The sequence below is a fragment of the Chroicocephalus ridibundus genome, chromosome 13 (assembly GCF_963924245.1).
Source record: "Chroicocephalus ridibundus chromosome 13, bChrRid1.1, whole genome shotgun sequence".
Lineage (NCBI taxonomy): Eukaryota > Metazoa > Chordata > Aves > Charadriiformes > Laridae > Chroicocephalus > Chroicocephalus ridibundus.
The window spans coordinates 10,376,877-10,404,559 of NC_086296.1; the positions used below are offsets into that span (position 1 = coordinate 10,376,877).

A 27,683-nucleotide genomic window follows, 5' to 3' on the forward strand; every position below is an offset into this window, starting at 1 on the left:
GTCTTGCAGATGTTTTCATTGCCAAGTCACAAACACATGCTCGGGAGAGTGGAGACCAGGGGACGTCATATCAGGGTGGCATCGGCACCGCTGTTCCCTTTCTTCTGCCTGTCGAAATAGCCCCCCCACCAAGCCAGGACGGGGTTCTGTGAATGAAGAAAAACGATGCGTAGGAGCTGATGCTGGTTTGGGCTTCTCCCCCCTGCCCTGCGCTGCTGGAGCAGCCCGGAGCAGTAGGGATGTCCTCCAGGGCCGTACATGCTGCTGGGGGAAAGCGGCTCCTGCAGCCCCAAGCCCCATCTGCCCTGTGGCCCAGCACGCTGCTGAGCTCTGCTGGCATCGTCCATTGCCCTGCAGGTAATCCTGCCGCCGGCCGCGAGCACAGGAGCCCCGCAGCCACTCGGGCAGATGCTGCGAGCGAGCAGCCCAAAGCCTCAAATCCATAATTGGCTCCCTGCAGTGCCGCGGCTCCCATTTCACCCCATGTTTTCCCTGGCAGACTGCAGTGCTGTTCCTCACGTGGTGCCCTGCCAGGCCACGGGCAGCTCGGGCACAGGACAGGCGTGCAGTAAATCACCCGAATGTGTTAGACATGGACAGCCTCGAGTAGAAGCCTTCACAGATTTCAATATGCATCTGCTGCTTTTCTGCCCGTGCTCCTCCCGCACTGCAAGGGAACGGTGGAGCTGCTCCAAGCTGTCCGATTTCTGGAGAAGTCAGTGTATGTAGGGCATTACCTTTGAGGAATTATTGTTGCATGCTCCCTCTTCCCCACAATCCCTCCTTTTTTCCCAGAAGTGACTCAAAACTGTGCGGTTCTGCGTTGAAATTTGCCGTGGCTCTTAGAATTCCTCGGGATGCAGAGAAGCAGGTTTCTGACCAGCTGACAGGCTTTCTCCGCAGTGCTAACCATTGCTCTCGGCAGGGGACACTAAAGAAGATCCATATTGTAGCTTCTAAAGATGAACCACTGCCAAAATTCCAAACACAACAGTCCTGGAATTTGAGGAATTGAAGATCTGAACCCCCTTTTTGTTGCAGGCCCTGAATCTTAATTAGACCAAGCCAAAAAAACGCATGAGCCGAGAGGTTTGGCTCTCAGATGGGGGAGAGAGCGGTTCAGAACCAGAGTTCAGGGCTGGGACCTCTCGTGCCCCACGGCATTGTACCGTAACGCAAAGCTTGCGGAATGCCGTTGTCGGTACAGATATTTTAGGTGATGTATATGTGAGTGGAGGATCAGTACCGTATGGCATGCGTGTTAAAATAAAAACATGCGTGCACTCATGGCTGTATTTGCTATATTCCACCCGAAAGTAGTTATTTTTTTTTTATTGGGAAAATTGTTAGATTTGATGGCGGTATGTAATTAGTAGTTTGCCAGCAATAATTATAGGGCTGTGCTCCAGAATAAATGATGTAGCATTCCTGTGCATATAATATGGTATACCACAAAATAGGAGTTGGAAAATTGCAACATTGCTGGATCATCATATATCTGACATGTTGAAGGGGTTTTTTTGCTCTGATAGTTTATGAAAAATAGTAAGTATGGTGCACTGTGAACCAAAAGGCTTTCTTTGTTAAATTAACCACAATTGCAACCACAAATTATGGCTTCACAAACTATAGATTTAAGACTGGCTTTTCATAAATAGACCTTCTTTGTGTTTTAACAAAACATACATAAAAGAATGGAGCTGTACAACGATGCCAAAGTAGCACTTTCAAAATCATCAGCCCATTCAAGCCTTTGGAATACGATCATAATATTTGTTTAAAGATTAATATCCAGAAAGGGAATTCAGAGAAATCCCGTAAGCTTAACACAGTTCTGATATAATTTCTGCGTGCCTTAATGAAATAATGTCAAGATAGTGACCTTAAAAAGATCGGTTTGTGTACATTTGAAAGTTTGTGTACATTTGAAAGTTTCACTTAGATAAGTGAATAATTGGTCACGAAGTGACAAAGCAAAGGTTCTGCAAAATGAAACATGACGGAAACATCCTTTTTACGCATAGCGTCCGTATATGTGAAGAACCCAAATATTTCAAAGTAGAAGGAGTTATGCCCATTTCTACTAAAGGTAAATTTGCCGAAAAAGAGTTTTCTCCAATAGCAGATGATTGCTGTAGATTCCTCCAAGTTTTAAAATATCCTGCAGATCATTGGCATGCTCATCCCAATTTTGAAAGGCATACTTTTGGCAGCAGCAAACTGAGGAGGGCCATGTGTTAACATCCTGGTTTAGCAATATGTATTCCCACATGCTAAGCTCTCGTACAAATGCAGTTTTTATTGCTGTTGACTTCAAACAAAGATGCTTTGACATCTAAAGTTGTATATGTTACAGATGCAATGCCTAACCATACTCATGCTGTATATTTTCGGATGAGCTGGCTGCGGTCCCAATTATACAATCAAGTATAAACACTCCTAGGATACAGGGCCCCATACGGAGAGTCACTTATCTTTGTTGTGCTGTGTAGTGCTGCACTGAAACATCTTGCCGTGTCTGATATTTTGTACTTCAGCTCATTTGCACGTTGTTGCTTAACACAATATATAAATAACGTATACGAGCAGGCAGCATCGCTTGTCTTCTGACTTGGAACGTGGAACAAGTATCGTTAACGTATTGTGTAGTCGCTCCCAAATTCACAGCCCACATGTCTCCTGTCCAGGAAATAGCCTCTCTGTGACTTTCCCATTCTGTATTCTCTCATCCTTACACTAACAGTGAGAAGGAGGGTAATAATCCAGTTAGGAAGCATTTCTAAGAAAAAAAGTGTATTGGCCAAAACCTTTTGTGCTAAGCAGAGAAACTGCAGTTTAAGGCTTGGTATTCTGAAATGGTGGTTGGTGCTCAGCTGTTCAGCTTTGCAGCTATAGGTTGGCTTTCTGGGAAAAGTCCTTAGAAAGTTGAGTAAATTGTTCTCCTTCCATTGCTCTCCTCAGAAGGAAACCAGAGTTCTGCTTTACTTCTGCACCCATCTTTCTGAGAAACCTGAGCCTGTAAGGGCCAGCCGGGGCTATCGTCTCTTCTTCTGTCTTACAAAAGCTCTGGGGTTTGGCTGCTGTAACAGCGGAGCGCTTGGGGTGGGAGGAACTTATGCACCCGCTTTCGCTTGGATTCATCCACTGCCTGTTCCATTTAGACTTTCCCCAATGAGAGAAAGCCTGCCACTCCGTTCATTTGCATCCAGGAGGTAGCTGAGGAGGCACTTCTGAGGTGTAGAAGCACCCCGTCCTCTCTCAGCACCATCCCTTTGCGGTCCTATTTGCAGGCTGACTGCAGGGGGGGTGCTGGGAGGGAAGTGTTGGGGGGATGACAGGCCCGTGGGGAGACAGGCGGCCCTGGGGGCTGCACCACCCTGGGGACCACGCTTGGCAGGAGTCCTGAACGCAAGTCTTGCCCATCTCCTTCTGTTTGCGTTCTTCAAAGGTAACTGGATTTGTGCATAAGGTTTTCACTCCTGTAGCTGGCAGTGCGTACAGGAGTTCTTGTAATAATAATTAGCTGTAAATATTTTGCATCTAATTCTGAAAGGTTACTTCAAAGAAACATTTCTTCATATCACTTGGGATCTTTTCTTCTGTTGAAATACACATTCATGAGTGAAGCACTGCAATTACAAGGATGTTTAGAGAATCACAAAGGTATTTATTCTTGTCCTGGCTAGTTTATAGTAGCAAAAATTGCAAGTGGAAAGGCTAAGAAAATGTATTCTAAAAACAAATGTGTAATTGTTTTGTTGAGAGTTAGAGTCAACAGTGTTTATTCATGAGGCTTAGCTGCCCCAGGCGAGAGCAATCAGACTGGAGGTACCACCTCCTGTATCCTTGTTCTCTTTAATTGGAGCCATAGCCTTGGATGCCCTGAGGCGAAGGGCCGTCTCTAACTGTATTCTGTTTGGTTTATGAACATTTGAAAGTGCAGTGGAAAAAAACATTCTTTTGTTTAGACAGTTTCAGGCTTCCCCTCCCTTTTCTCTTCAACGAGTGAAAATTGCATGTCAATATTAAGCTCTTGAGCAGCTATAGATTTTGTATGTAATGCGATACTCCAATGGCTAAAGAGTTTTGTGGCGCGTATGTTTTCAGGCCTGGGAGTGGGGCTGTGCGTCACTCACCACCAAACCCAGGGATGGAGAGCTGCAGTCGAGCTCACGCACCATCTGCAGCCAGGGACGCCGGGGCTCTCGGCAGCTTCAGGTGCCCGGCAGCAGCCTGGCACGCCACGATGTCCCTGCCGCACTCCCTCTCCCGCGCACACGTTCTTTTAAAGCAAATCAGAGCATATTTTAACAGTTTCACTGCAAATTCCTGTGTCACTTCATTTCTATTTTAGGCCCTGGTGAGGGTACCTAGCGCAGCTACCAGCCTAGAGACAGATTCAATAAAAGATTCAATAAAACTTCTCTCCGGCTGCCTCGCAGCAGAAGCCCAGGTGGGGGCCCGCAGTGCAGGAGGCGGCTGGCGTCTCTTATTGAATCTAGCCCTGAGTTTATCCAAGCTCTTCCTGAGTGTTTTTCTACTCTCTCTGCTGTAAAATCCTGATTTCCTCATGACATCTTTATGCAACGTGATGGTTAAGTGCTTTCTCCTCCTGTTGTCAGCACTGCCAGTCTCAAACTGCTTGAAGCTTTTAGCTCCAAAATAAGAAGCGTGGTCTGGCTTGGGGGGTGAGAAGAGTCCTCCGCACTCTCTTCAGGCACCAGTCTAGTCTGATGGAGTCATGTCTCAAGGGAGGGCTCTCCGCTTGGGACAGATATCGCTGGTAGAGCGGATGGCTGTGATCCTGCAGCCTTGAGTTAGACCTGAGTAAAAATGATAGCCACAGCCCATCTCATCTCATCTCATCTCTCTGCGAGCACTTACACTGTCCCCACACCCTGACACCCCAGCGCCTTCAGCACCGCAAGCTCGGTACACGATCCCTCGTGTGGTCTGCTCCAGCTGCCTGTAGGGTGTTGGTGGTCGGATAGCATCTTGAAAAGATGAGAAAACAAGAGTACACCCTATCTAAGCTTCGCTTTCACGTTGCACCAGCCCGACACCTGACCACGCTGCTCCGAGAGGAGAGTTCAAGCAAGTAACACCCGATGTTGTCATCTTGGTTTGCATGTTCAAGGGCTGAACCAAGAACACTAAATAAGTATCTGAGATTGCACCCTGTGTGCACCACTTACCCATCAATCCCCTGCCTTTCTGGAAGGGCGTTAAGTGGTTTCCGCTGCCATTGACACTACTTTAGGTTTCTGCTGTCTCGCTTCAAGCCAGCTTTGTCCCCCGTTGTGGCAGGCTGCGGTTGGAAGGAAGCAAGAAGCGAAAGGGACAGTGTGACAGGTGATGGATGGGATGAGTCCTTGGCTCTGGCAACACTTGTCCTTTGCTCACAGTAGCTCACCGCTGGTTCATCCTCCTCTGTAGGTCCATGCGAGTGGAGATTTCAGGCTCTTCAGAGACCTTCCAGGGGAATGGCCTTTCATTTGCCATGTCTCCTTAAAAGAGAGTTAGTGAGTGGTTTACCCAGTATCCCAGATTGTCTAGGGCATCGCTCCAGTCGTATCTTCACTGCGGCAAATACCAAGGCTTTAAAAGGCACCTCTTTAGTTAGTTATTTCATGCAACTGGCAAGGCTTAAGAGCCGTCCCTGAATGATATCGATTGTACTAAGAAGTATGTCATAGCTCTGGAGGCTTTATCTAAATAATCACATGCTTTTTGGAGTGTGGTTTTCAGCTTTGAGTTATTAGATTTAAACTTCTGGTCGTCTTAGGAAAACACCTCCCCTTCCAACCCGTTTCATTGCCCCCGATGCAAGGTTGGACCGTCTAGAGGATGGCATAGTATTTGCTGCATATTTGCCTTGACAAATGGCTCATTCCCGCTCCGATCCGTGGGGGTTTGCTGTGCACCAGGGACAGCAGGCTCCTCGGCTTCCTTGCCGAGAATATTTGTTTAAATGCAGCAAGTCCTTTCTCCAGTGTTGTCTTTGCAGAATGTGGAGGGGTGAGCCTTTTGATGTTTGTATTTACAGTGTTTTCACATCTGGATGTCATTTGTGACACAGGCTCTCCTCCTTTTTCTATCCCTGTGTCTTCCTGTAAAATTCATTTTGAACATACAGGCTCATGTGGCTTTAATGTGTAGTAGTCGGCCAATGTATTTAGCAGGCCTGTAGTAGGCCAATAAAGAGGTACCTTGGGTCATGCTGTGCGCTCTTGTAAATTTATCCCGAATTAACCCTGATTGGCATCCAGCTCCCCTGCTGTAAAGATACAGATGTGTGCGCTCTCCAACATCTGCTGTTTCATGAGGAGCTGTGCCATAAATCCCCGCACCCTGGTGACCTGGAGTCTGGGCTGAGGGTTTGGGGATGCTTTTGCTCCCGCGCTCTGCGGTCAGGAGAGCTGGCTGGGATGGGTGCCTGCAGGAGGCGGGGTGGCAGCGGCAGGCAGCTCCGTCCCTGCGTTTTCACCCAAAAATCCTGTTGGTGTTGCAAGAGGGTGTTCTCCCTGAGCAGCAGCAAGATACGGCCTCCGGTGTAAATCCTTCTTGTGGCTCCCTGTTCCATGCAAGTGGTTTGAACATCCTTGTCCAACAGGTTTCTTTGGGGCTTGTATTAATTCAGCTTCATCTTTTAAAATGCAAACTTGGGCATGGCGGAGCAGGCTCTTTCCGCTGCCGTTGCTTGCAAAGGAGAGCAGGGGAAGGAGATCAGTCGGAGCAGCCGGAGCGTCGCTGCAGTCCTGCAGTCAGCCAGGATGCAAAAGGAAAAACATACCCATCAATTTCTAAATGTCAGCGGAGATCCCCTGAAAATTATTTATTGCGTCTGCTGTCGTATTTAATGATTTAACAATATACTAATAATCATAATATATTAACTTTGTGTAGTGATATACCAATCAATATAAAATAATGAACACATCTAATGGATTTAATAGTATACAGATGTTTACTGCCTTTCTCCCTGAAGACTGTCAGGCCGTTTCTCCGGGCCAGCTGCGGGCTGTGCTCGGCCTGTTCCTTCCCTGCCTGGGAGGCAGCCACAGTGCCGGCCCGTGGGGACACCCTGAAGGCACAGAGCCGTGGGTGGGGGCGCAGAGCACGGCGTCCGGATGCCGGGGAGCACGGGGGGGCTGTGGGCTGGGGAGGGGTACGGGGAGGGCAGGGGCTGACCCCTCCCCAAGTTGTGTTTCCTGCGGCGGGCAGTAGCCAGGCGTGTCGGCAGCGTGGATCCCCAGCCCCTGGGGGCATTGATTAACCATTTATTAAAGCACCTATGAATCATGGCAAGAGTAATTATATTTTAAATACACCTACTAACAACTGTTTTGCAATGTGAAGGTTAATCACAATTAAATATTTCCCTTTCTCCCCCCACCCGGATCCAAATCCCCCGGGGGTCTGAGCGCATCGCAGGGACACGGCAGGCTGTGGCTGACATGGAAAGCAGAGGGAAAGGAGTGTGGCCTCGGCCCATTGAAAGAGCGGGGTGGGGGAGGAGGTGCGTGCACAACACGTACACACACCCCCCCCATGCGTGCACACACACACCCATGGCCGCAGAGCATTAACACATGCTCCGTGCGCTCTCTGGCTGTGTGTGTATCCACACAGAGCACACACCACCAGGTACACAACACACACGCCCCCCCCCCACCGTACACCGTGGATGCCCACTGTGGCCGCACACCCTGATACAGACTGCGCGTGCATGTAGATGCCGTGCACACAGGCACACACTGTGCACACACGGGCCACGCACACAGACACAGGCGATGCACAGACTGCACAACGCTGCACGCCACACACGCACAGACCGCACACACACGCAGATCACACACGTGCACAGATCACACACACGCACAGATCGCACGCGCAGCTCATGCACACCTGCGCACACTGTGGACACGTGGGCCATGCACAAACGCGTCCCATGGTTGTGGGTTTGGGCACACAGTGCACACCCAAACCGTGCACGGGGACACGGGCAGTGCACACACAGGCTGTACGTGCATACACACTGCCCCAGGCCCACTCAGACACCCCCCCACACACCCACCCGTGCACACACACACTCTCACATGCACAAACCCAGGCGCGCACACACACCCCACGCACACGTGCACAATCACACACACTGGCGCCCACACAAACACACGTGCACAGTCACACACACACTCGCTCACACACACACTCACACCCGCCCGCGCGCTCCCGAAGCGCGCTCCCGCCGGCCGCTGCCTCCCCGGCGGGGCGGGGCGGGGCGCGCGCGGGCGCGCGGTCGGCGGGGCTCGCCGTCTCGTGGCTGGATTGGTCTGGGCTGGCGGCGGGCGGGCGCGGGGCGGGGGGCGGCGGCGGCGCGGAGCAGTCGCGCCGCGGAGCGCCCGAGGAGCGGCACCGGTGGCGCGGAGCGAAGCGGGGCTGCGGCGCGGCTCCTCCTCGTCCATGTTTGGGAATAATGGCTACCGAGGCGTGAACCACAAAAAGAAAGAGAGAAAGAAATCGGCCGCCGGGGGCAGCCCCTGGATGGGGCCGGGCTGGGGCTGCCTGCGGGGCTGAGCCTTCCCCCGCGCCCTCCGCGGATGCCGGCCGGAGCCGCCCGGGTCGCTTCCTTTTGCTGTTTTTTGCCTTTTGGGGATTTTTTCTTTTTTTTTTTTTTTTTTTTTTTTTGGTGCGTCCGTGAGCTTTTCGCCCCCTCGCGTGCTTTTCGCCCCGCCGCGGCCCCGCGGGTGATGGACCCGTAGCGCCGTCTGAGCGGCGGCTGAGCGGGCGGGGGGGCCGCGAACTTTGAGCCTCGGCTTCGGCCAGGGGGGAGGAAAAAAAAAATAACAAAACACAAAAAACCTAAATAAGGGGTGAAAAGGGAGAAAAAAGAAAGGAGAAGAGACGCGCTGCCCGCACCCCCCGAAAGAGCAAAGGAGAAGGAGCGGGCGGCGGGGGCCGGCGGGACCCCCGGGGCACCGCCGGGCCGGGCGGGGGGGCCCCGAGCGGCTCTGCTCCGCTGGATCGTCCCGGGGGGTCCGGCTCGCCGGCGGGGTTCGCCATGGTCTGCGCGCCGCGGGGTAAGTACGGCGGGGACACCCCCCACACCCCCCGGGGCGCTTCTGAGCCCCCTCCCGGCCCGCTCCTCGGCGGGGGACGCGTCTTTCAGCCGGGGGCTCGGCGGCTTTGCGGTCAGACGAGAGAAGGAAATCGCCGCGTTTTCCGCCCGGTGCGATGGTTGTGTGCGTGCGGTTTTTTGTGTGTTTCTTCTTTTTTTGTGTGTATGTGTGTGTGTGTGTGTCTTTCAGCCGACGAGGTGGTTTGATTTTTCCGGCCGCGCTGTTTGCTGCCGTCTCCCTACCCCTCCCGCCCTAGCCCCGGTCTCTTTTCGGGGGCGGTCGCGCCCCTCGCTCCGGGCGGGTGCGGGATGCAGCGGGGAGGCTGGAGCTGGTCGTTACCCATCGCCGCGGGGCTCTCCGTACGGATTCATGGAGAGGGGGTTGGGGGGGGGGGAAGACTAGGCGTGTTTAAATAAAATCAAAATTAAAAAAAGAGACGTAGCAGCGAGGAGCTGCCGGGATGCGATGTGCTTCTAAGCAGCTTTTTTTTCTTCACCCTATTTCGCACATTCCTCCAGTGCGACCGCATCCCTCTTCCCACCCCCACTTCCAGGAAGGGGGGGGCGGGGGGGGGGGATAAATACTGAATTGCTGCCTTCATCGGGCAGCGGAGAGCGCGGCCGGGCGATTCCCGGCCCCCCCGTCCCTCGGGCTGTGCCGGTGAGCCCGGGCTGCTCCCACCCCCGGGGGACCGTGGCGGCGCGACCCGGCCGAAGAGCGGCTTTGTCGGTGCTCCCCTTCAGCAGAATACCGCGATTCGGCTCTTTCGGGGTGTTTTCGGGTGCCGGCTGAGGATGGGATTTGCCGGGGGTTGCTGGCTATTAAAAACGGTAACAAACTTAAAAATCTGTAGCCGGCGGTTAACCCCTTCGGTGCTGGCCAGAGCCCCTATGCTCACAAAGAATAACAAGTTTAAAATGGTCTTCGTGGATTTTTATATTTTTTTCCCGTGTGTTTTTTTGCCCAAGAAATAAACTGTCTGCCTCCCCGAGCCGGGGGAGCAGATTGCGGTGGCCACGCTGAAACGCGGGGTGCGGGTGGGCTGGCCAGGCGTTGTCCTTGTCCCTGCGTCCGCTGCTGCGCCCCTCTGCTTAGCATGGAAGAAAAATTTAATCCAATTAAGAAATTAAACCTTGTGTGTTTAAAAGTGACAAATTTGAAAAAGGGAGCTGGGGGGTGAAGTAAGGTTTCCAGATCAGTGGTTAACTAAAGATGGTTTGGAAAAAGAGCTCAGGAATAAGGCGAGGGCAGAGGGAAGGGAAGAGGGACCTTTTTAAATGGCAAAGGCTTGTACGTCTCTCTGGAATTTAAACTGTTTTTTAGGCTTGTAAAATCTTCTTGAAGTTGCGTATTTATCTCGGGAGGCTGCTTGCTAGCTAATCTTCTCAAGGCATGTCCTGATTTTTTGTAACATTATGGTATCCGAGGTCCTTTTAACCTAATTTTATAACAAAGATAATTTCTTGTTATGTAAGTTACTGTTCTGAATGATTGCTCTGGGTCTTGGAGATCGTCCTTAACCGGTCTCCCCTGTGCTGCAGAAACTGGAATTATTTACTTCGTTATCAATTCTTAAAAGAAAGCCTCGCTCAACTGGAAAAGGCTGCTAAGGTATTACAGGAAAATAGAGTCTTCCCATTCCTCTTTCTAGAGAGTTAAATCTCTGGTCATCCCTGATCAGAATTTACTTCAGAGGTTTATGTTTATGTATAAATCCGATTTTCCCCACATGCAGACTTACAAGGACGAGCTGCTTGATTTATACACACAGCATTAACTTCCTACAAGTGGCAGACTTCTAATGCTCTCTTCAAGAATTTTCTTCTCTGCTGACAACGGTTCCCTAAAACTGCCCTGTGCTAAAGCCAAAAGGCACTAGCTTGGGCTGCCTGATTTTCTTCTCGAGAGGAGATTAATGCTATACAACAAGGAAGGCAGTCTTTTATTTGGTTGGATACCGAGTCTTTGCTTGTACAGAGTGAGCTTTTTATTTGGTTTGATTTGGAAGGTGGGTTATTCTGAGTGAAAGCGTAAGCCTTGTTTATCAGAGAGGGGCAGTCTGTTCTCATGAACAAATGAAGGAGCAAAATATATCCCGGTGTTATTCTATCGGGGCGTGCAGTCCGTCTGTTGGACCTTGTGGCCTGTGCTGGCTAAATCAAATAGCAGTGTCACGAGTAGCTTTGGTATTTTTAAGTTAAAAAGGGATTGGAGTATGCTTCAAATTCCAGTGATATGCTGCAGACATTTAGCAGGAGTTGATATTTATTTTGCTCTGATTTTGCAAGAATGTTGCGATTTGAAGTGTTAACTTTAAGTAATGGGTGCAAATGTTAGTGTTTGCTGTTGTTGCTTTTTAAACTAAAAACTGTGAAGATGTTTAAGGGTGATATGTTGACAAAAGTGGCAGTGAAAAGGGCTGCATTCTTCAGTGAGCCAGCCTGTGCTGTACGGTACTTTTGGAAAGCACAGATGTGTATGTCATTTTCTGCCTTAAATCTTTTCTTTCCTTTTTTTTTTTCTTTTTTTTTTTTTTTTTTTTTTTCCTTGGCTCCCAGCATCCTTGTGTTGACTGACCCATAATAGCTAGGGATTGTGGTGTCTGGGTATATTTGAATATAAAGCAGTCTTTTTAAAGCCACAGAAGATTCAGTCAAGTAAAATTATTTGTATTATCAGAATAGGAAATGTAAGCTGGTTAATTTTAATGACTTTATGAATTTACAAGATCTGAAGTCAGGCAGGTACAAGAATGTGTCGCTCCTCACTTAATAGCGTGTTTGAGCAAAGATTGGCATTCTGCATCAGAGATGGAAATTTTAGGGTTTCTTGCAGTCTTTTATCCTTCTGAATAAAGATGGAAATTCTGAACTAGGTAAAGAAACATATGGTTTTATCCAAAATGATTTCCTAGACTGATCAATTACTAGGAGCTGTAATGAGAAATATACTCCTTGGGGAGAGGAGGGAGGGATTGCCATTACATAATATCCCTTGGGAGAATTCCTGTATCACATAATGAGGTTGGTGATGGAGCATTTGGGGAAAATGCCTATGGATAGGAACTTGTTCTTCAGATTTGCATAAGCAAAACATATTACTGAAAAATAGGCTTGTTAAAAGTAGTTCTGATATGTTCGTAGGTGGGTGCTTTGCCTCTATACACATTTCTTTTGTTCTCATAACTGCTATGTAAGAGATTAGGGGACCGTAAGATGAAAATGTCCACAAAATGAGAGATGCTAGTGAATAATTTCTTTGCCTATTTAACACCGAGGGTAAGGCATTAAAGGCTTGTGTTCTGTTCTTGGCTTCATTAAATTATTTCTGTTTATCTATTGAAAATAGGTCTTAAGGAAAAGAAAATATTTGTCTTTAATGGTGTAAACAGGAATGACCTTAGCCTCATGCTGGCGAAAATGAAATACACAGAAGTGCGTATCTGTGATGATGCGGGTTCATTAAGACTTGGTAGCTGGATACGTGTTTTCAGAGCCCTCGTGATATCCTAAGGATCACCGAGGAGCTGACTTTAGATGGAGACGGAAGCACTTGTTAAAAATGACTTAAATAAAGCCTTACTTTTTTAGTAGCAATTGCCTTAAACTGGGAAAATAATTCATTTCCACACACCTGCCCTGTGGGGTTTTCCTGCTGGGAGTTCAGAGCAAGCGGAGAGCCACTGGGAAGGGAACGCCGAGGTGCCCAGCATGGGCTTGGAGGTAAAAGCAGAGGGAAAAGGGGAATGATCTTAACACCTCTGTCTCTGCTGGGGAATTTGCCTAATTTGAGTTGCTCATTTAAAATCTGAGTGGTGGTGATTCTAGTAATTTTTCAACTGGCTTGCCCAGCTTTTGTCCCTGCGGATTCCGGCAGCCGAGGGGACGCAGTGACCCCTGATGGTGGCTCTGGTAATCGAGGCAGGTTTGCACAGCTATCACTATTTTTAGGAAGTTAAAGGTGCAATGGCTGTTTTGAAGTCCAGGCCCCTATTTCAGCGTTTCATTGATAATATTTTGTAGTATTTTGTGTGCCACCGTGTGGCTGCTGGGGAACATTGCAGTCGGTGAGGTGTGGCTGGGTTTTGTAGGACAGTCCCAATTTTAGTGTCTTCTGGATGGTTTTATTTGGTGTCTTGGTTTAGTGTTGGTTATCTGTTCGGATTCACCTAACGCTGACCCAGTTGTGAGATCCCACTCATTGGAAATGCAAACCAGCGTGGTGGCCGCTCACTGCTGACCAGTGTGTTGCTTCTAGAGTTTGTGGCAGGGCTTGGCTTTCCAAAAAGGTGGAAAATGGTGCTGGATTTAAGCACTGAGAGTTTGCATAAAGGAATTAGTGACATTTCTGCACCCTGTAGAAAAGGTGGCCATCAAGGAAGGTGACAGTACGGGTGACTGATACTGGTGGAGGGACTTGGTTGCAGATGGTGATGGGGTGGCAATTTTCCCTGCCACCCTGTCCCACTGCCCCTCTGGAGCATTACAGATAGTGACCCCTGTGCTGACCATCTCCCCAGCACGGTTTAACATGAGAGCATCTCTCAAGGCGGCTGATGTCATTTTATATGGTGACAGTGGCAACCTGTGATGGTTGGTTCTTGTAAACTTAAACTAGGATGGTGTTGTTGACACAGATATAGAAAAACGAGTTCTCCAGAACATCCATTTGTACCTTATGTGGCTGCACGGGAAGGGTTAAGGATAAATAAAATATGTTGTCTTTAATACTATAAAAATAAATCTTACTTTCTGGTGGGTGGTAGGAGAAGAGTTGGAGTTTACACCAAGACAGCATTTCAAGGTGGCTGTTTGTGCTGTTACCAAAGGTATTTCTAGCTTGCTTACAAAATGAGATTTTTTTTAAAAAAAAACTTTTAATTTTGAAAGTACTTGGTCTAGCTTATGTTCTTGTGGAAAAAATGTTACAGTTAAATTGCTGTGGAAGGTAGCTGCAAGATTTTTAATATGAGTTAAAGCAAGCTGGGTACGCTGTTTGCCATAATGTTTCTGTGGGGGGTAAAACACATCTGTATGTGGATGCTGTTTCTGCAGTAACTGCTATACCAAAGGACATAGTGGGAATAAGTCTTGGGGATTTTTCCATGGAATAATCAACAATAAAAAGCACTTAGGCTATTAAGATACCTTCAAGCAGATCCGTACTCCAAAGCTGTAGGTTATAAAGTTATAGTATAGTCTGCCTTCAAAATGGTTGGAAATCCGTCAGAAATATCTCTTTGCCACATACCTTCTATCTCCCTGGATGATTGGCTCTCCAGCAAAGCCTTCCGTAGAGGGTGTACTGTAATCCTTTTATGTTACTTCTTCAGTGCAGATTACACAGCAAGAAATAATTAGGAGATTAATTTTCACCTGTCACTGCCAATAATAGATAACCTTGATACAGTGGCAGGGCTCGGGATTCGGGGAGCGGGAGAGCAGTTAACCCTGTAGCCATTGCTGCAGGGACCGGGCAGAAAATGGTTGCCAGAACGTGACCTCCCCGCTCGTTGTCAGGAGGAGGGAGAGCCGGCTTCGTCTCTCGGTGTGCTCCCCTCCCGCGAAGGCTTCGCCTCCCTCCGCCGCCCTGCGCCCCGGAGCCCGCTCTGTGCCGCAGCCCTGCCGCACGCTCAGCCCGGAGACCTCCGCAGCCCCCGCGGTTCGTTCGCACGCGGTTCTGTTGCTTTTCATGATTTCAATTCCCAATCTGACTGGAATTCCTAGTCTGCTAGGGAGAGGAGCAAACTAATGAAGATGGCTTCATTAGGCAGAATGCAATTTAGCCCTCGCCTCTCTCCAACAAATGCAGCTGAAAAAACATCCCAGAAGTAACTGTGCTTTTTGGTCTTCAGAGAAAGCAGAGCCGAGGTGTTTCTGTTCCCTTTCAAAATTAATTACTAGCTCACATCAGATGAGCTTAAAAATGTAGCCCGCGCTCTGAGACAGTGAAGGTAAATGGGAAGAGGAAAAAAAAAAAGCCGCCCTTCCCCCTCCGCTGCTTTTTTATTTTTTTTCTTTTGTGCTGAAGTTTAAATCTACAATCTGTTGAAAATGTAATGGGAAACCAGCCTACAGAAAATGCCATTATTCATATCATCCTGAGCTCATTTATTTTATCTGCAATAGTAATGATAAGACAGGCTGCTTGGCAATGCTGATAAGCTGAGAAATATCTTAGAGCTATTTGTAAAAGTTAAAGCAGATCTTGGTACTGAGAGATAGGGAAACTGATGAGCCTTTGGGCAATCTGCAGAGCTGAAAGCTAATAAAGATTTTAATAGGAAGGCCTCATTAGGATTAGGGAGAAGATCTATTATCTGGGATTTACACAACACAAACGGTGGGGCAACTTCCATTTTTGCTTCTTTGTTCATTAAATGCTATTGCTGAATGTGAAGCCTTTTAACTCTGATCTGGATCTCTTCCGACGTTTGAGGAGCCATCGCCGGCGGTTGGCTGAGCAAAGGTGGAAGGGCAGTTTGTGTGGGAATGCCTTTGCCACACGTGGGAAATGCCAGAAAGCCATTGTATTCCGGGGCCAGTCACTTTTTGGAGGTGCCTGTGTGGGAGGGTTCTTGGCAGTGTCTCTCTTCTGTTGTGAACAGTATTTCTGTCTTTTGGCCCCAACGAACATCTTTAGAAAGAAATTAATCCACTGCTGTTGTGCTGGTTCTCTTGGTGGTGAGACTGAAATACTATTACTGGATAGCTCGTCTGCCCAGTTCAGCCTAGTGGGGTGCTGACTCCCAGCGCCACAGTGGTGGCTTTTTTATTAGTTGTGGTCACCATCCAGATAAAACTGTTCTAGCAAAGGAACCGTCTCCAGTGCTGCTGGAGTTGGTGCTGTAGGAGTCCCATGCTGCAGGTGACCTGATCGAGTGCTTCGGTAGTTCCACAACAAGACTGATTTTAGCACCATGTGCATTCCTATATGTGTGATGTACGAAATGGTCATTTTTTTGAGGACCCTTTGTGTGTGCAAACACCTATCACCTGGGCTCAGCTGCTTTATTCCTCATAGTTAGCACAGTCTGTAAGGTGCTTGTAAGCTGCTGAAAGAGCATTACTTTATCCAGGATTTACAGATGTATTTAATATTTTTTCTCAAGGACCATCCAGACTTTTTTTGTGGTTGATCTGGATTGTAAAGCAGGCGGAGAAGCCATGCTGGAACATTCTTTGGTTTGCCTCTGAGGTCCGAGCCATGTTGTAACCTGATTCTGCTAACCTACAGCTTAATCCATTTTTACATGCAGCCGATGCGACCTAGTTGAACCTCTAATGTAGGTGAAGGGGTTTGTTAGGTGATACCCACGCTGGCTGTGAAATGCTGCTTGTGTGACCATATCCATGTTTGGGACCTGTCTGGTTTCTTCCTCGTGTGGGGCACACACGAGCACAGGAGTCTCAGCTTCTCCCCTGTTTTCATGGCGTAGACCAACTTCTCTCCTGCTGCTGGATCAAATAACCCTCGTGGTAACTACAGTAACATTGCTTCCATGGAAGAGTAATATTTGGAAAGTATGTTCTTGTATTTTCAGTTGTCTTTAATACAACATAGCAGCACCACAAGCCACAGAGAGGTCTTATTCCAGACCGTAGTTCAGGATCTGCTGGTTTAACCCAGTGGTTTCGTAGGGCCTACAGAGGACAGTGTAATGATAGACTTAACTCCAAGTATTTCATCTTCTGTGTGCTCAAATAACTTATTCAGAGCAGCTCAGCTGTGATGGCCTCCCCTGTGCCCGCACCGTGGGCAGGGCTGGGAGGAAAGTGCCTGCACCGGCTGCCCAGGACAAAGAGAAATTTCTCATAGTGGGTTGGTGTCACTTGATTGCAGCTTGTTCGTGACAAGTCACAGTTTATGTCAGCGAACCAGCGTGGCCTCCTAAAGAACTAGCGCTATTTGCACGTAACATGTTGCTCCAGCAAGGCTGCCATTTGAGAAGTTTCTAATATTTATGTTTGATATGAATGAAACTTTTTGTTTTGTCTGTAGACCGCAACGGAACTGGAGCTGACTCGTATCAGGAGTGCCTTGATAACAAGCAAGGTATGAGATCAAGTCTCTCCAACATGGGCACTTGGGACTGATTTAGCTTGATTTCTTGCAGCTGAATTGGTTGCTGTCTCTGTCTCTCTCACTCTGTCTTCTTTTTTTTTTCTTTTTTTTTTTTTTTTTTTCCTCCACTGTCTCCAAGCCAATTCACTGTTAACAGTTCCATGTCAGCTAACCTATTAGCTCAGGGTCTCATGACGCATTTGTGATACGGCTTCTCATTTCTAGCACCCCAAACCCTCTGTTGCTAAGGGAGGAAATGGAAAGGTTGTAAAACAACAGTAGCACGTGCACTTGCTTGCAGTTATCTTCTTCCTTGAGGTTTAGTTGCACAGCCAAGCAGAAAAATGTTAAAGTTGAGTCAGGAAAGGCATGTGCTAGGCTGGGTTACCTTAATGCCAGACATCCTGTGAGAATTTGCGTGCTGGCGTGCCGACTCAGGCTTGTCCAGCCTGCTGTCTTCTCCTGTGGCAAGGTTGGTAAGAGCTGGAAAAGTCTCTTGTGACTTAGAAGGGAGAGAGGATGGTGAGGGAGGAACCTGTTATCCTTTTCCTCTAAGTGTGGAAAGAAGATTCACATCACTAGAAATTACAATTGTAAAAGTATCTCAGAAACAGGACCCAGGGGCAAGGCTATTGATTTTGTATTTAGAAGAAGGTTTGGTGTATTATGTTCTCTTCACGTGTCCTCTCTGAGAACTGCAATCAGAAGTGCTACTCCATCGCCATAGCCGTGTAGTGGGTGTTGAACCTTGTGGTAATTGGGGAGAACAAGCACCCTTCAGTCCTGAATCTCATTCATTATGAGCTACAGCAGAGATAAGAGGAAATGCTTATCCGAACCAGGTTACAGGCATCGGTTACATGTCACCTTTTTACCCTGCTGTTGACTCAGATCTGTTACAGTAGCTAAAATCATCATTTGCTGAAATTCTGACCCTTCTTGCATCATTTTCTAAAATAGTACCAAGAAACACAAAAAAACCTGTCCCAGTTTTGGTGCTTGGTTGGGTTTAATTTTCCACTGGTGTCTTTGCTTTCAGTATCCATCAGTCAGTGTTACGTGTGCTTCAAGTCAAGGCTGCCGTGAAGTGCATTCCTCCTGCTGTTGTTGGGTTTGGGGTGGGGTTATTTTGGGGGTTTGGGATTTTTTTTGTTTGCTTTGTTTCCCTCTCCCCCTCCCAAAAAAAAAGTATGTTGTCTCTCTGGTGACCTTTACGCTCATTTTTTTTTTCACTATTTATCTCTACTGATTGTGGTAAATACCTAATCATTGCTAAGCTTTCATTTCAGAAGTTACAGCTGGAAGACTAATGTGGAAGAACTGTAATCAATAATGGCTTTTTTTTATTAGATTACATTTAAAAGTCTTCCAGACCAATGTAATTCAGGATGCTCCTTTCATAGATAGATAGTTTGTCGTCTGGGAGAACGGTTTTTTCCAGTAACGTTTTTCTAGTTTGCTGGGGGAAGTTGTTCCACTTGACATTTTGTAGAAAGCAACTGAGTTTCAGGTTTTAAAAAACCTGAGTATTCTCATTTTTGGAAACCAGTTGCAGCCCCTTTGATGTGCCAGTTACCCTGGTTTATCTGACAGGTATTAAATGGCGCTACATCCATCACTTTCATTTGTCTACAGTACCCTAGATTTTTTTGTAGTGCAGTTTTTGGTGGGTTTCTTTGACTTCATTGTTAACATGTGAACAAGCTGTATCATTATAAGCGCTCTCAATCCAGTATGAATTGGATCTGGTTTGGGTAATTTACTGTGTCCATGCTACATCATCGTGTTTAAAGCAACAACCTTTAAGAATGCAGAGTTTTAAAGGTAAAAGTATGCACAGTAACTTGTAGTCAGTCCCTTACTGTCCAATCCCCGTTATGTTTTGTGATCATGCAGTAGAGCTGAATCCACCATTTGCAACAATTTACGGAATATAAAATAAATAGCTGACAGTGGACCCATAATTCTGGTTGCTTACTGTTCTGTTCAAAACAAAACACCCCCAATGGCTGAAAGTAGCAGTGGCTCTTTAAAAGTATTAAATCTTCAAGCCATGTGAAATGCAATTGCCATGGCTTCTTTTTATAACAGCATGCTTGTCTCCTAGAAATTATGCTATAATGAGGTTTGGTTTATATATTTTGCCCCTTTCCTCATTAAAGTGCTATCTCTCGGAAGAAGCGCTTTGTGTCTTGAAATACTGCGCGGTTAAAATGAAGGCAGGTTTATAAGGATTTAATGTACTTGGGAGCCAGGGTTTTGCAGCTTTATGGCAAAGATGTTTTAACAAAGGGCTTTATGGTAAGGGTGTGCTGTATTTTAGTCAGGCAGTTGCTCAAGGGAAAATTTTCAGTGTGAGCACATCACAGCAGCAAGGAGAAATTCAGAGGGAAACAGGCTTCTGAGATCCAGTCGCCGTCTTGGCTGATATTAAGTCTTATTTCTTTTCAATTTCAAGACCTGAAATTTTTTTACCTCTTGGATCAAGGAAGACAAAGTCTTATGCCATGTCATGCAACAACATGAGCAGGCCATTTAGGTTTCTCATTTTAATGCTCAAAGGCAGGGTGGAGGAGAGCACGCCCGGGACAGCCACAGGTGGGATTATTCACACCATCTCAGGACACAGCTTGTTTTTTCAGCCTTTTATCTCTGATATTCGTTATTAAAATCATACCCTAAAAGCAAGACTTTCTAAGTGTTTGGGGTTTGGAAGTGAAGAGGGCAGCAGTTGGGAGCAGCTGCCCATCCACCGCGGCAGAAGACGTGTTCTGGATCTGCCTGTTTCTCTGGGATACAGTTAATACCCCGTGGCTTCCTGAGAGCCAGGGGGTTCTGCCATGGAAAACAGGTATAAAATTACAACCAGACACAGTTGTTGCTGGAGCTTCTCAATAGGAACTTGCTGTTATTATAAATAAAACAATTTTATTTTCAAGGTTAGCCAACAAAAAGCACTTTAGCTGGGGCCTTGGTGGCAGCCAGGAGACATAACCTCAGATCCTTGAAGCAGTGCATAGAGAGATGGTCTTGGAAACCAATTCTGAGTATTTCATGTTATCATTTGTAGCACCTTCTCTTATCCATAGAAAATTTTGGTTTACCTTGCTTCATTGATCTTTCCATCTACATGCCCTCAGGTTGGCTGGTAATGGGTATTTCACCCCGCTGGGCTCTAGCTTTCCAAGCAGAGCTACAGGTTCCTGCTAGAGGAACTCAATACCTTTCGCTTTTCCAACTTGCTCTTTCTTGTGAAGTATCATGGTCCCATGTTATTTCCCCACAGATGAATTAGTTGATGAATTTCCAAGATGAACATGGTTTCACCTTTCCGATGGCACCACGGGCCTCCTAGGACTATTTATATTTCTTTTCTGGTATTTTACACCATCTCCTAAATTCAGCGCTGCTTATTGATTTTGTTAGCTCACCTCTAGAGGGAGGACGAATGTAATTTGGAGGGTAGTTAATCTTGACAGTGATCAAAATTTGGCTGCAGTCGAGGCAATAGCGGTGCCTCTGTGCTGAGGTTGTGGAGGACCGAGTGCTCCTGCCGTGGGTTTGTGCTGTGGGTGGGTCTCGGGCAGGCTGCTGAGCAGCCCGTGGAAGGATGGAGTGCCTGTAGGGTCGGCCTTGATTTTGAACTCGTAGCTAGAAACTGAAGACTCTTCATCCTGTTACCAGTCCCCTGAGCCATGCAGTCCCAGTGTGTGTCGCCTCCTATTAGTCTTGATGCAACCAATGACCTTGTTTGTGCGAGCGCATTAAGCACAACATTAGTGTCTAATTTGACTACTTTGAATTCAGGCAGGCTGTAATCAATCACCTGAGCTCTCCTGACAGTGAATACGGCTGGACGGGGTAAGGAGAACAGATAAAATGCGTGCTTGGGCCAAAACTCTAGGAAATTGGAAAACTACTGGTGAACGTGTGTAGCTGATGTAACTGTAGCTGTGGCTGGAAACGGGTTCTTCACTGGAAAGTAAAGGCTGCAAAAGCAAGAAATCTGTGGTCTTTGTAGAGGTCTGTTCAGCTCCTTCCTGCCCGCTAAATACTGGCGCGGTAAGTGAGACCGCCAAGATACAGAGGCACCTTTTAGAAGATGTTATTGGGAGAAGTTCTAACCTATTGCAGTTTTTGGATCCCTTTTGAACCCCAGCAAGACTAGTTTTAGGATGGCCAAGATGAATTATGAGGCAGATAAATAAAAAGGGCAGACTGGTATGGCTGGATTGAAAAGTGCGGTCAAAACAGATCTGTCACTGAAGATGTTATTTCCATTAAATGTTTTGAGATTTAATATTGATTTCAGTGAAATTACCCTTGAAAAAAGATTTCCTTCGAACCTTTATTTTTATATATTTGTTTTGGAACTACTTTAGGAGGCAGAAAAATGAAACTTTTGCTTCAAACAGTTTTTATGTTTTGAAATTGGCTTTTTTCACTGTAGGAACAGTTTTAAAAATATTATTTATTATTTGTATTCCAGTCATGCCTATGCACTCCAGTTATGGGTTAAACATCATTTTGCTAACCACAGCGCGGACTTGGGGGGTGGCGGGATCGGTTTCTGCCTGAAAAACCTTTGGGTTTGTATTTCTGACTGGGGCTGCAGTGATTGCCAGTGCCTATTTTAAAAAAAAAAAAAAAATCTCATTTTACAATATGTTGGCTGCCTTTTTGTTTAAAGAATTATAAATACATCAGCAGATTTTCCACAAAAACACATATGCTTTCTTCCTGATGAGCATGATGACGCACTGAGAATCCTTGCAAGAGGCCTTGAATCTCCTTTAAGTTGAGGATAGTGCTGAGGTTGAAACTGAAATTTTAAATAACTCTCTTCATTAAAAAAGATGCTGGTGGGGCCTTGTTAGCAGAAGAATTGCCACTTTCTGACTTAATTTTTTTTTTGCCAGCATGGGAACAAAGAAAGAAAGGAGGAGGCAGAATAAAAGCCTGTGTGAGCGTACGTACCGAGGCTGCAGCTCTCTAAACTGGTAATGGTATCTGGAAAGAGTCCAGGCTGTTGTAAATATGAACTTTTGTCAATATTCCCCAAGCTTCTGTGGACTCTAGGGTGGGCTTTATTAGCTGAAGGTCACACCATTGTGCTGGCTCCCTCTCCTGAGACCTCTGATACCTTCCTGAAAGGACAGCCCATTATCCCTGGGCTTAGAAGCCAGCTTTCTCTTCAGTGGCGCTGAAGCTGATAAGCTTAAGAGGCATATTTCATCCCCCCACTGCTGCTTTCGGGAGACAAACAGTGTTTATCGTTCCTGATTAATTCCAGTTGAACAAAAAAATAAAATAGGAGGCATGTGTGTGTGCACACGTGCGCGCACGCACAGAGACACAGACTTGACATTTTTTTTTAGGCTGGTCGTCTTGAGTATCATCAACTCGTGGGGCTGGCCGCAGCCAGCGGCCTCGAGGGCTGTCGTTTTGGTTTTCCTTGGTGGTGCGTCTGAAGGTTGATTTAGTAACATGAGAGGATGCTGGGCTGCGATCAGTGTAAAGACAAAGGGGTGGAAAGGGGGACAGGGTAGCCAGCAGCCTGAGCATCCAGGTTGGAATTGATTTGTGGCAATTAAGCATTAAGGTCTGGGAGAGCAGGACCACCCGCTGGGAGAGCAGCTTTCCATCACCTGCGAAAGATGAATGGCCCGAGGAGAGAGAAGGGCAGAGGTTTCGTACTCGGCTACCTGAAAAGAATCATAAAAACACTGTGTCTTGCTTCTGTGTCTTGCAGCCCTGTTCATCACAGCTAAATCCCTTTGCTGGGAATTGTAGGCAAGAGCGTTGGAAGATATAAATGCTAGTTGCTTCTACTGCTTTGGTTTCTCCATTTTTCTCTTCAAATCTGGCTTGAAATCTGTCAGGTGGTGTCTTGCTGATCTTCTTGTTACTACTGTTTCAGTAGAAATGTCTTCTGTGCACTGCTCCTGGTTTCCTAGGGGTACTTTTTTTCCTTGTACTGAGATTCAGAGTATAGAATGAATAACAATGATGCCGTGTGCAATGAATGCCGTATTGTCCCTCTGGCGCTCTGTGAAATGCCCAGGTAGCGTGTCCCCATGGCTGGGGCATCCAGGGCAGGAGACCTCTGCCCTGTGCTGCCCTGGGCACTGCTGGGCTCTGCAAGGCACCTCGCCTGCTTGTGCCTCAGGTTTTCTGAGTGGAAAATGAGAATATTTGCACTGTGTAGAGTCTGTTTGTTTGGATGACCATGTAGGTGCAGCCCAAGTAGGGTCTCTTTTTGCAAAGGCCTCTGTATTTCCTTCAGTTTTGTTGTATTGTACGTGCCGAGGCTGAGGAGTAGAAGCAGAGATCGCATGTGGCTGAAAGGAGCCTGTTGAGTTCTTGACCAGAGGAGATGATATTTCGCTCCATAAAACTCAATATTTTTTGTCCTTTAAAAAAAAAAAAAAGAAGATATTGGAGTGGTGTGGTGTGTGAACTGCTTTCTCTCGTTTTGCTTTTTGTTCCTACTGAACAAACGGGCCGCGGTAGCAGGTGAGGAGCTTCACTGCTCTGCCCTGCCTCGGGTGCGGGGCCGAGGGGCAGCACCCGCGGCACCGCACCGAAGCACATTGGCTACTTAATGTACATTGCATCGAACCTTTATCTCACTTGCCACGTGGGCCATGTTTAAACCAGATTCTTGGTACTCAGGTTACAACTAACTTTATTTCCTTTGCCAGAACAGACAGAGATGGAACAATATTAAAAATAATTGTACAAAACTGTGTTTACGTCTTGCCAGTGAGAACCATGTTTAAAGATGGATTTTGCTATTAAGGCTCCAGCGCTAGTGTAAACAGAGTCTAATGGGAAAGGCTGTAAAATAATAGGGCTATTGGTTATCTTCGGGGGGGAAAAGAATTTCCATAATGCATTTCAAACGGGAATAGAGCTGAAGCTTCGGCTGACCAAACACAACTAGCATTTCTGTTTTAAAATGTATATAGTAGCATGCTATGGGAGTGGTGGGCCTCCAATATTATTTTTTCAAAGGTAAACTGCACAAACCTGTGTGAATTTGGGGCATTTATTTACTTCCGTTTTGTGGATTTGTCTTAAACTTGTCATTCTTCACATAAAACAGAATACAGTTAAGTTCTAGATCAGAACTTCCTTAAATATAGCACAGACTCCTTTTTAAGGGCTAAGTAAAATTGAGGAAGAAAATGACTTTGAAATCAGAACCTTAGCAAAAGGTTCTGAAGCTACGTATATGGTTCTTTCTCCAGATCAGTTAAAGTGGTGGAAAGATTTTTATTAGTCCAGCGGTGCACCATAGACTGCAGTAGGATACGTACTTGCTCGGACCCCGAGTTTGGTGATAATGAAATGTTAATATGTGCTTGGCAGAGCAAGGTTTTAATTTCCCTTAAAATAGAGGGGGCAGAAATGATCTCATCGGACAAGATTTCTTTGGGCTACTGCCCACCGTTAGGTATGTCCTAGACAAGATTTATTTACTCGGTGTGAACAGCTTATTTCCCTTTCCCTCCCTGAATCTGGCCTGGCGTGGCTGTTGGCAAAAGAGCTTTCCACCTCCTGTATCGCAGGAAGCATTTTAGCTCTTGTTGAAATATGAAGCTCCTTTCCTTTATTAAAATTAAGAACCACTTTCTCACACGGCAAAGTGATAATAAAGACTGAAATTGGATCTATAACTTCATGAAAAGAAAGAGAAATTTTTTTAAAGACAAATCACGTATGGTAATACCTCCATTGTTCTCTCGCTGTGTTCTTTGTATTGCTTAACTCCCTGCGAACAAAGAACCCGTAACTAGAATTGTAAAAATAATCCAGGCGTTTAAGTCAAAACTCAAAAGGCCCTTGGGAATCTCATGCAAAGGTGTGCCCTTGAAATGGTGGCTTATGGATTGTCTGAACAGGTTTGAACATCCTGGCCCTGAGGAAATCTATGGGAATTTTGCCGCTGACTGCAGTGGGGTCAGGATTTCACGCTTGGTGCTTCGTACGTACTGCCGGGCATTGAGCAGAGCCGTATTTCAGGCTTTGAGAAAGTCTGACTCCCTCCCCACAAGTAGGCGGGAGATTTTCTAGTTGGTTGCACTTCTGAATTCTAGTGAAGGAATTGCTTTTGGTCCCCCCATCTTTGTCACTTACTTAAACAAACATGCAAACTGGAAACAGGCACTTGCTTGAGCTTCAGCGGCGAGTGCCTCCTCAAGATCTCTTGTTACTGATCTAGAACTTAAACTGGTTGGGAAAGTGGTTTTCAGCTGAGGTTCAACCCTACTTAAATGAAACAGTTTGAGCAGAGAGATGGGAAATGCTATTCCCGGTGAGCATCCAGATGTCTGAACCCAGCTAGTTTAAAGTATGAAGGTTCGTTCTCTGAGCTTGAACACAGATCCGTACGAAGGCTGTATTGTAAATTGAAACACCAGTTTACTGCAAAATAATGTATTTTCTAAAAGTACAGGTCTTAAATGAACAGTGAGGGAACCAGTCCAAAATTTTTCTGCGGATTCAGCTAACCGAGGCTCTTTGAAACCCGCTTGAACATAGAAGTTAGCCCTGTTTAAGTAGGAGGCTGAGCCAGATGACCTCTCGGAGTTCCTTCCACTTGAGTGACTCTATGGTTCTCTGATGAGATGTCTCATGCCTGCCAGGGTATTTGAGCAAACCACTGGATTGCCTGACCCCGGTCATTGTAAACATGGACATCATATTCCTCTATCGTGTCACGGTCCAGGGGGAGGAGAGGAGAGTCACCAGAGTTGTAGCAAATTCCCCTTTGTCCTCAGCCTTTCAAACTGATGGTGCAGTGGCCAGTGACATAATCTGTTGTTTAAGGACTGCTATTGATGGAGTAAGCTCTGTATCTAATGAAAAACAAAAACCAAATAAACCATAATCCCCCAAAAAAATGATCCAGGGCTCCAGGAATATTGGAATACTTAAGTTCCCTAATAGTGGTTCTCCATCAAGAGAAAAGGTTTAGGAAAAATTATTAGGAAAAAACCTTCTAAGCTCTCAGCAATAATATCCCACAGACTGTTGTCAATCCAAAGTAATCCCACGAAGCTCAACTGGTTTCTAGCGAACTTGTTTCTAATTACTATTAGTAGAACTTAATAAAAAAAGTGGGCTGTGTGCCCCTCGTGTTTCTATCAGTAGTTGGAAGCTCCATTCTGTGATCAACAGGAACGTTTATTTAGGCTTCTCTGCCACTCAGGGGATCGCAGAAATGTTTCAGTGGCTGAAAGATTGGCCGTAACTTTTCCGTGTTTAGCTGTAATGGAATGTGCAAAAACTTTTAAGTTTTTTTAAGGAATTCTTGATTCCTTGAAGGTGCCTGGAGAGACCCACACAGCATGTCAGGGGGAATATGTGTTGAAAGCCACTCGAGAGAGGGATGTTTCTCAGAAGAGTCTGCAAAAAGTAACGATCACAACCCAGTATGGACAGCTAGAAAATGTTAGAAGTAAATGGTTCAATTTTTCCCAACTTTTTCTTGCCCAAACACAGCTAACAGACACTCTTCTTAAAAAAAAAAAAAAAAAAAAAGCTTGGTTGTTCCTCACCGTAGCTGTGTCTTGAGGGCTTTCCTTAATGAGCTGTCTCCTTCCGTCCAGTGTGGAAAGAAAAACAAAAGAGTTAGAGACCTTCCTTTGTCCCCACGTGATTTTAATCTGATTCATTCATTCCTAATCATTTTGAAGGATTATAAAAACAAAACCTGTTAAATCTTGGTTCTTACTTCTTTTCTTTCCCAAACATCATCATTTGGTCTTTCATCATGTTGCATTTCTTTACCCGTGAATCAGCTGCCTTTTTATTTTATTTTTTTTTTTCTGTATAGTAGAAGTCGGGCAGGGAGGGAGGGGGGTGACGGGAGTGCTGCTTTCTTTGATTCGTTTGACACACAAGTGTTCCTTGGCCTTTCATACGGAGGAGTGGATGCGGCTCTTCAACAAATTGGACCTACTTGTTTGCTGGCCTAGGCCATCTTGTTATCCAGCCAGCTGTGTTTTGATCTTGCAGGGCTGTTTGAAGATTAAATTGAGACATCTTTTGTTACTATTAAGTGCAGTAATTAAATCAGCTCAGTGTTATTTAAGTGTGGAAAATGTCGCTTCGCTGGCCCATGGGTGCCTGAAGTTGCCATTAGACAGCTGTGTTGCTTCCAGTACTAGTGATGAAGAGGTAGGAGAAAAGAGCCAAGTGCTCTCTAAATAATTCTCAACTCTTTCTGGGTTACGCCGGGTCTCCTCCCCACCTTCTTGCGTGACGTTTCTCCCCCGTCTCTTCTCAAGTCATGAAGAAGAAGGTTTTTTGAGAGGGGACTCAAGCTATTGTGGGTAGGGAGCGGGAAGCGAGTGCCCTGTGCAGGGCTGTGGGATGGCGTGGGTGGGATGTGTGGCAGCACAGCCGAGTTCCCTGCATCGGCCACCACTACTCCATCTCTGAGCCTGCAAGTTGTTGGCTCTGTGGACAGCAAAGGAGGCTGAGCTAGCA

General features: G+C 46.5%; 1 protein-coding gene across 16 annotated transcripts in view; it reads left to right on the plus strand.

Moving 5' to 3' along the window:
* The window catches only part of FBRSL1 (fibrosin like 1), a 544,157-nt gene that overhangs the window by 426,704 nt on the left and 89,770 nt on the right, over positions 1-27,683 (plus strand). For 12 of the 16 annotated variants that reach the window (XM_063350636.1, XM_063350643.1, XM_063350651.1 and 9 more), the window contains one exon: positions 17,121-17,174. The exons of the other annotated variants lie outside the window; for them this stretch is intronic. In XM_063350636.1, the coding sequence (XP_063206706.1) occupies positions 17,121-17,174 (54 nt within the window). The remainder of the gene's footprint in view (positions 1-17,120; positions 17,175-27,683) is intronic. 16 annotated transcript variants of the gene reach the window in all.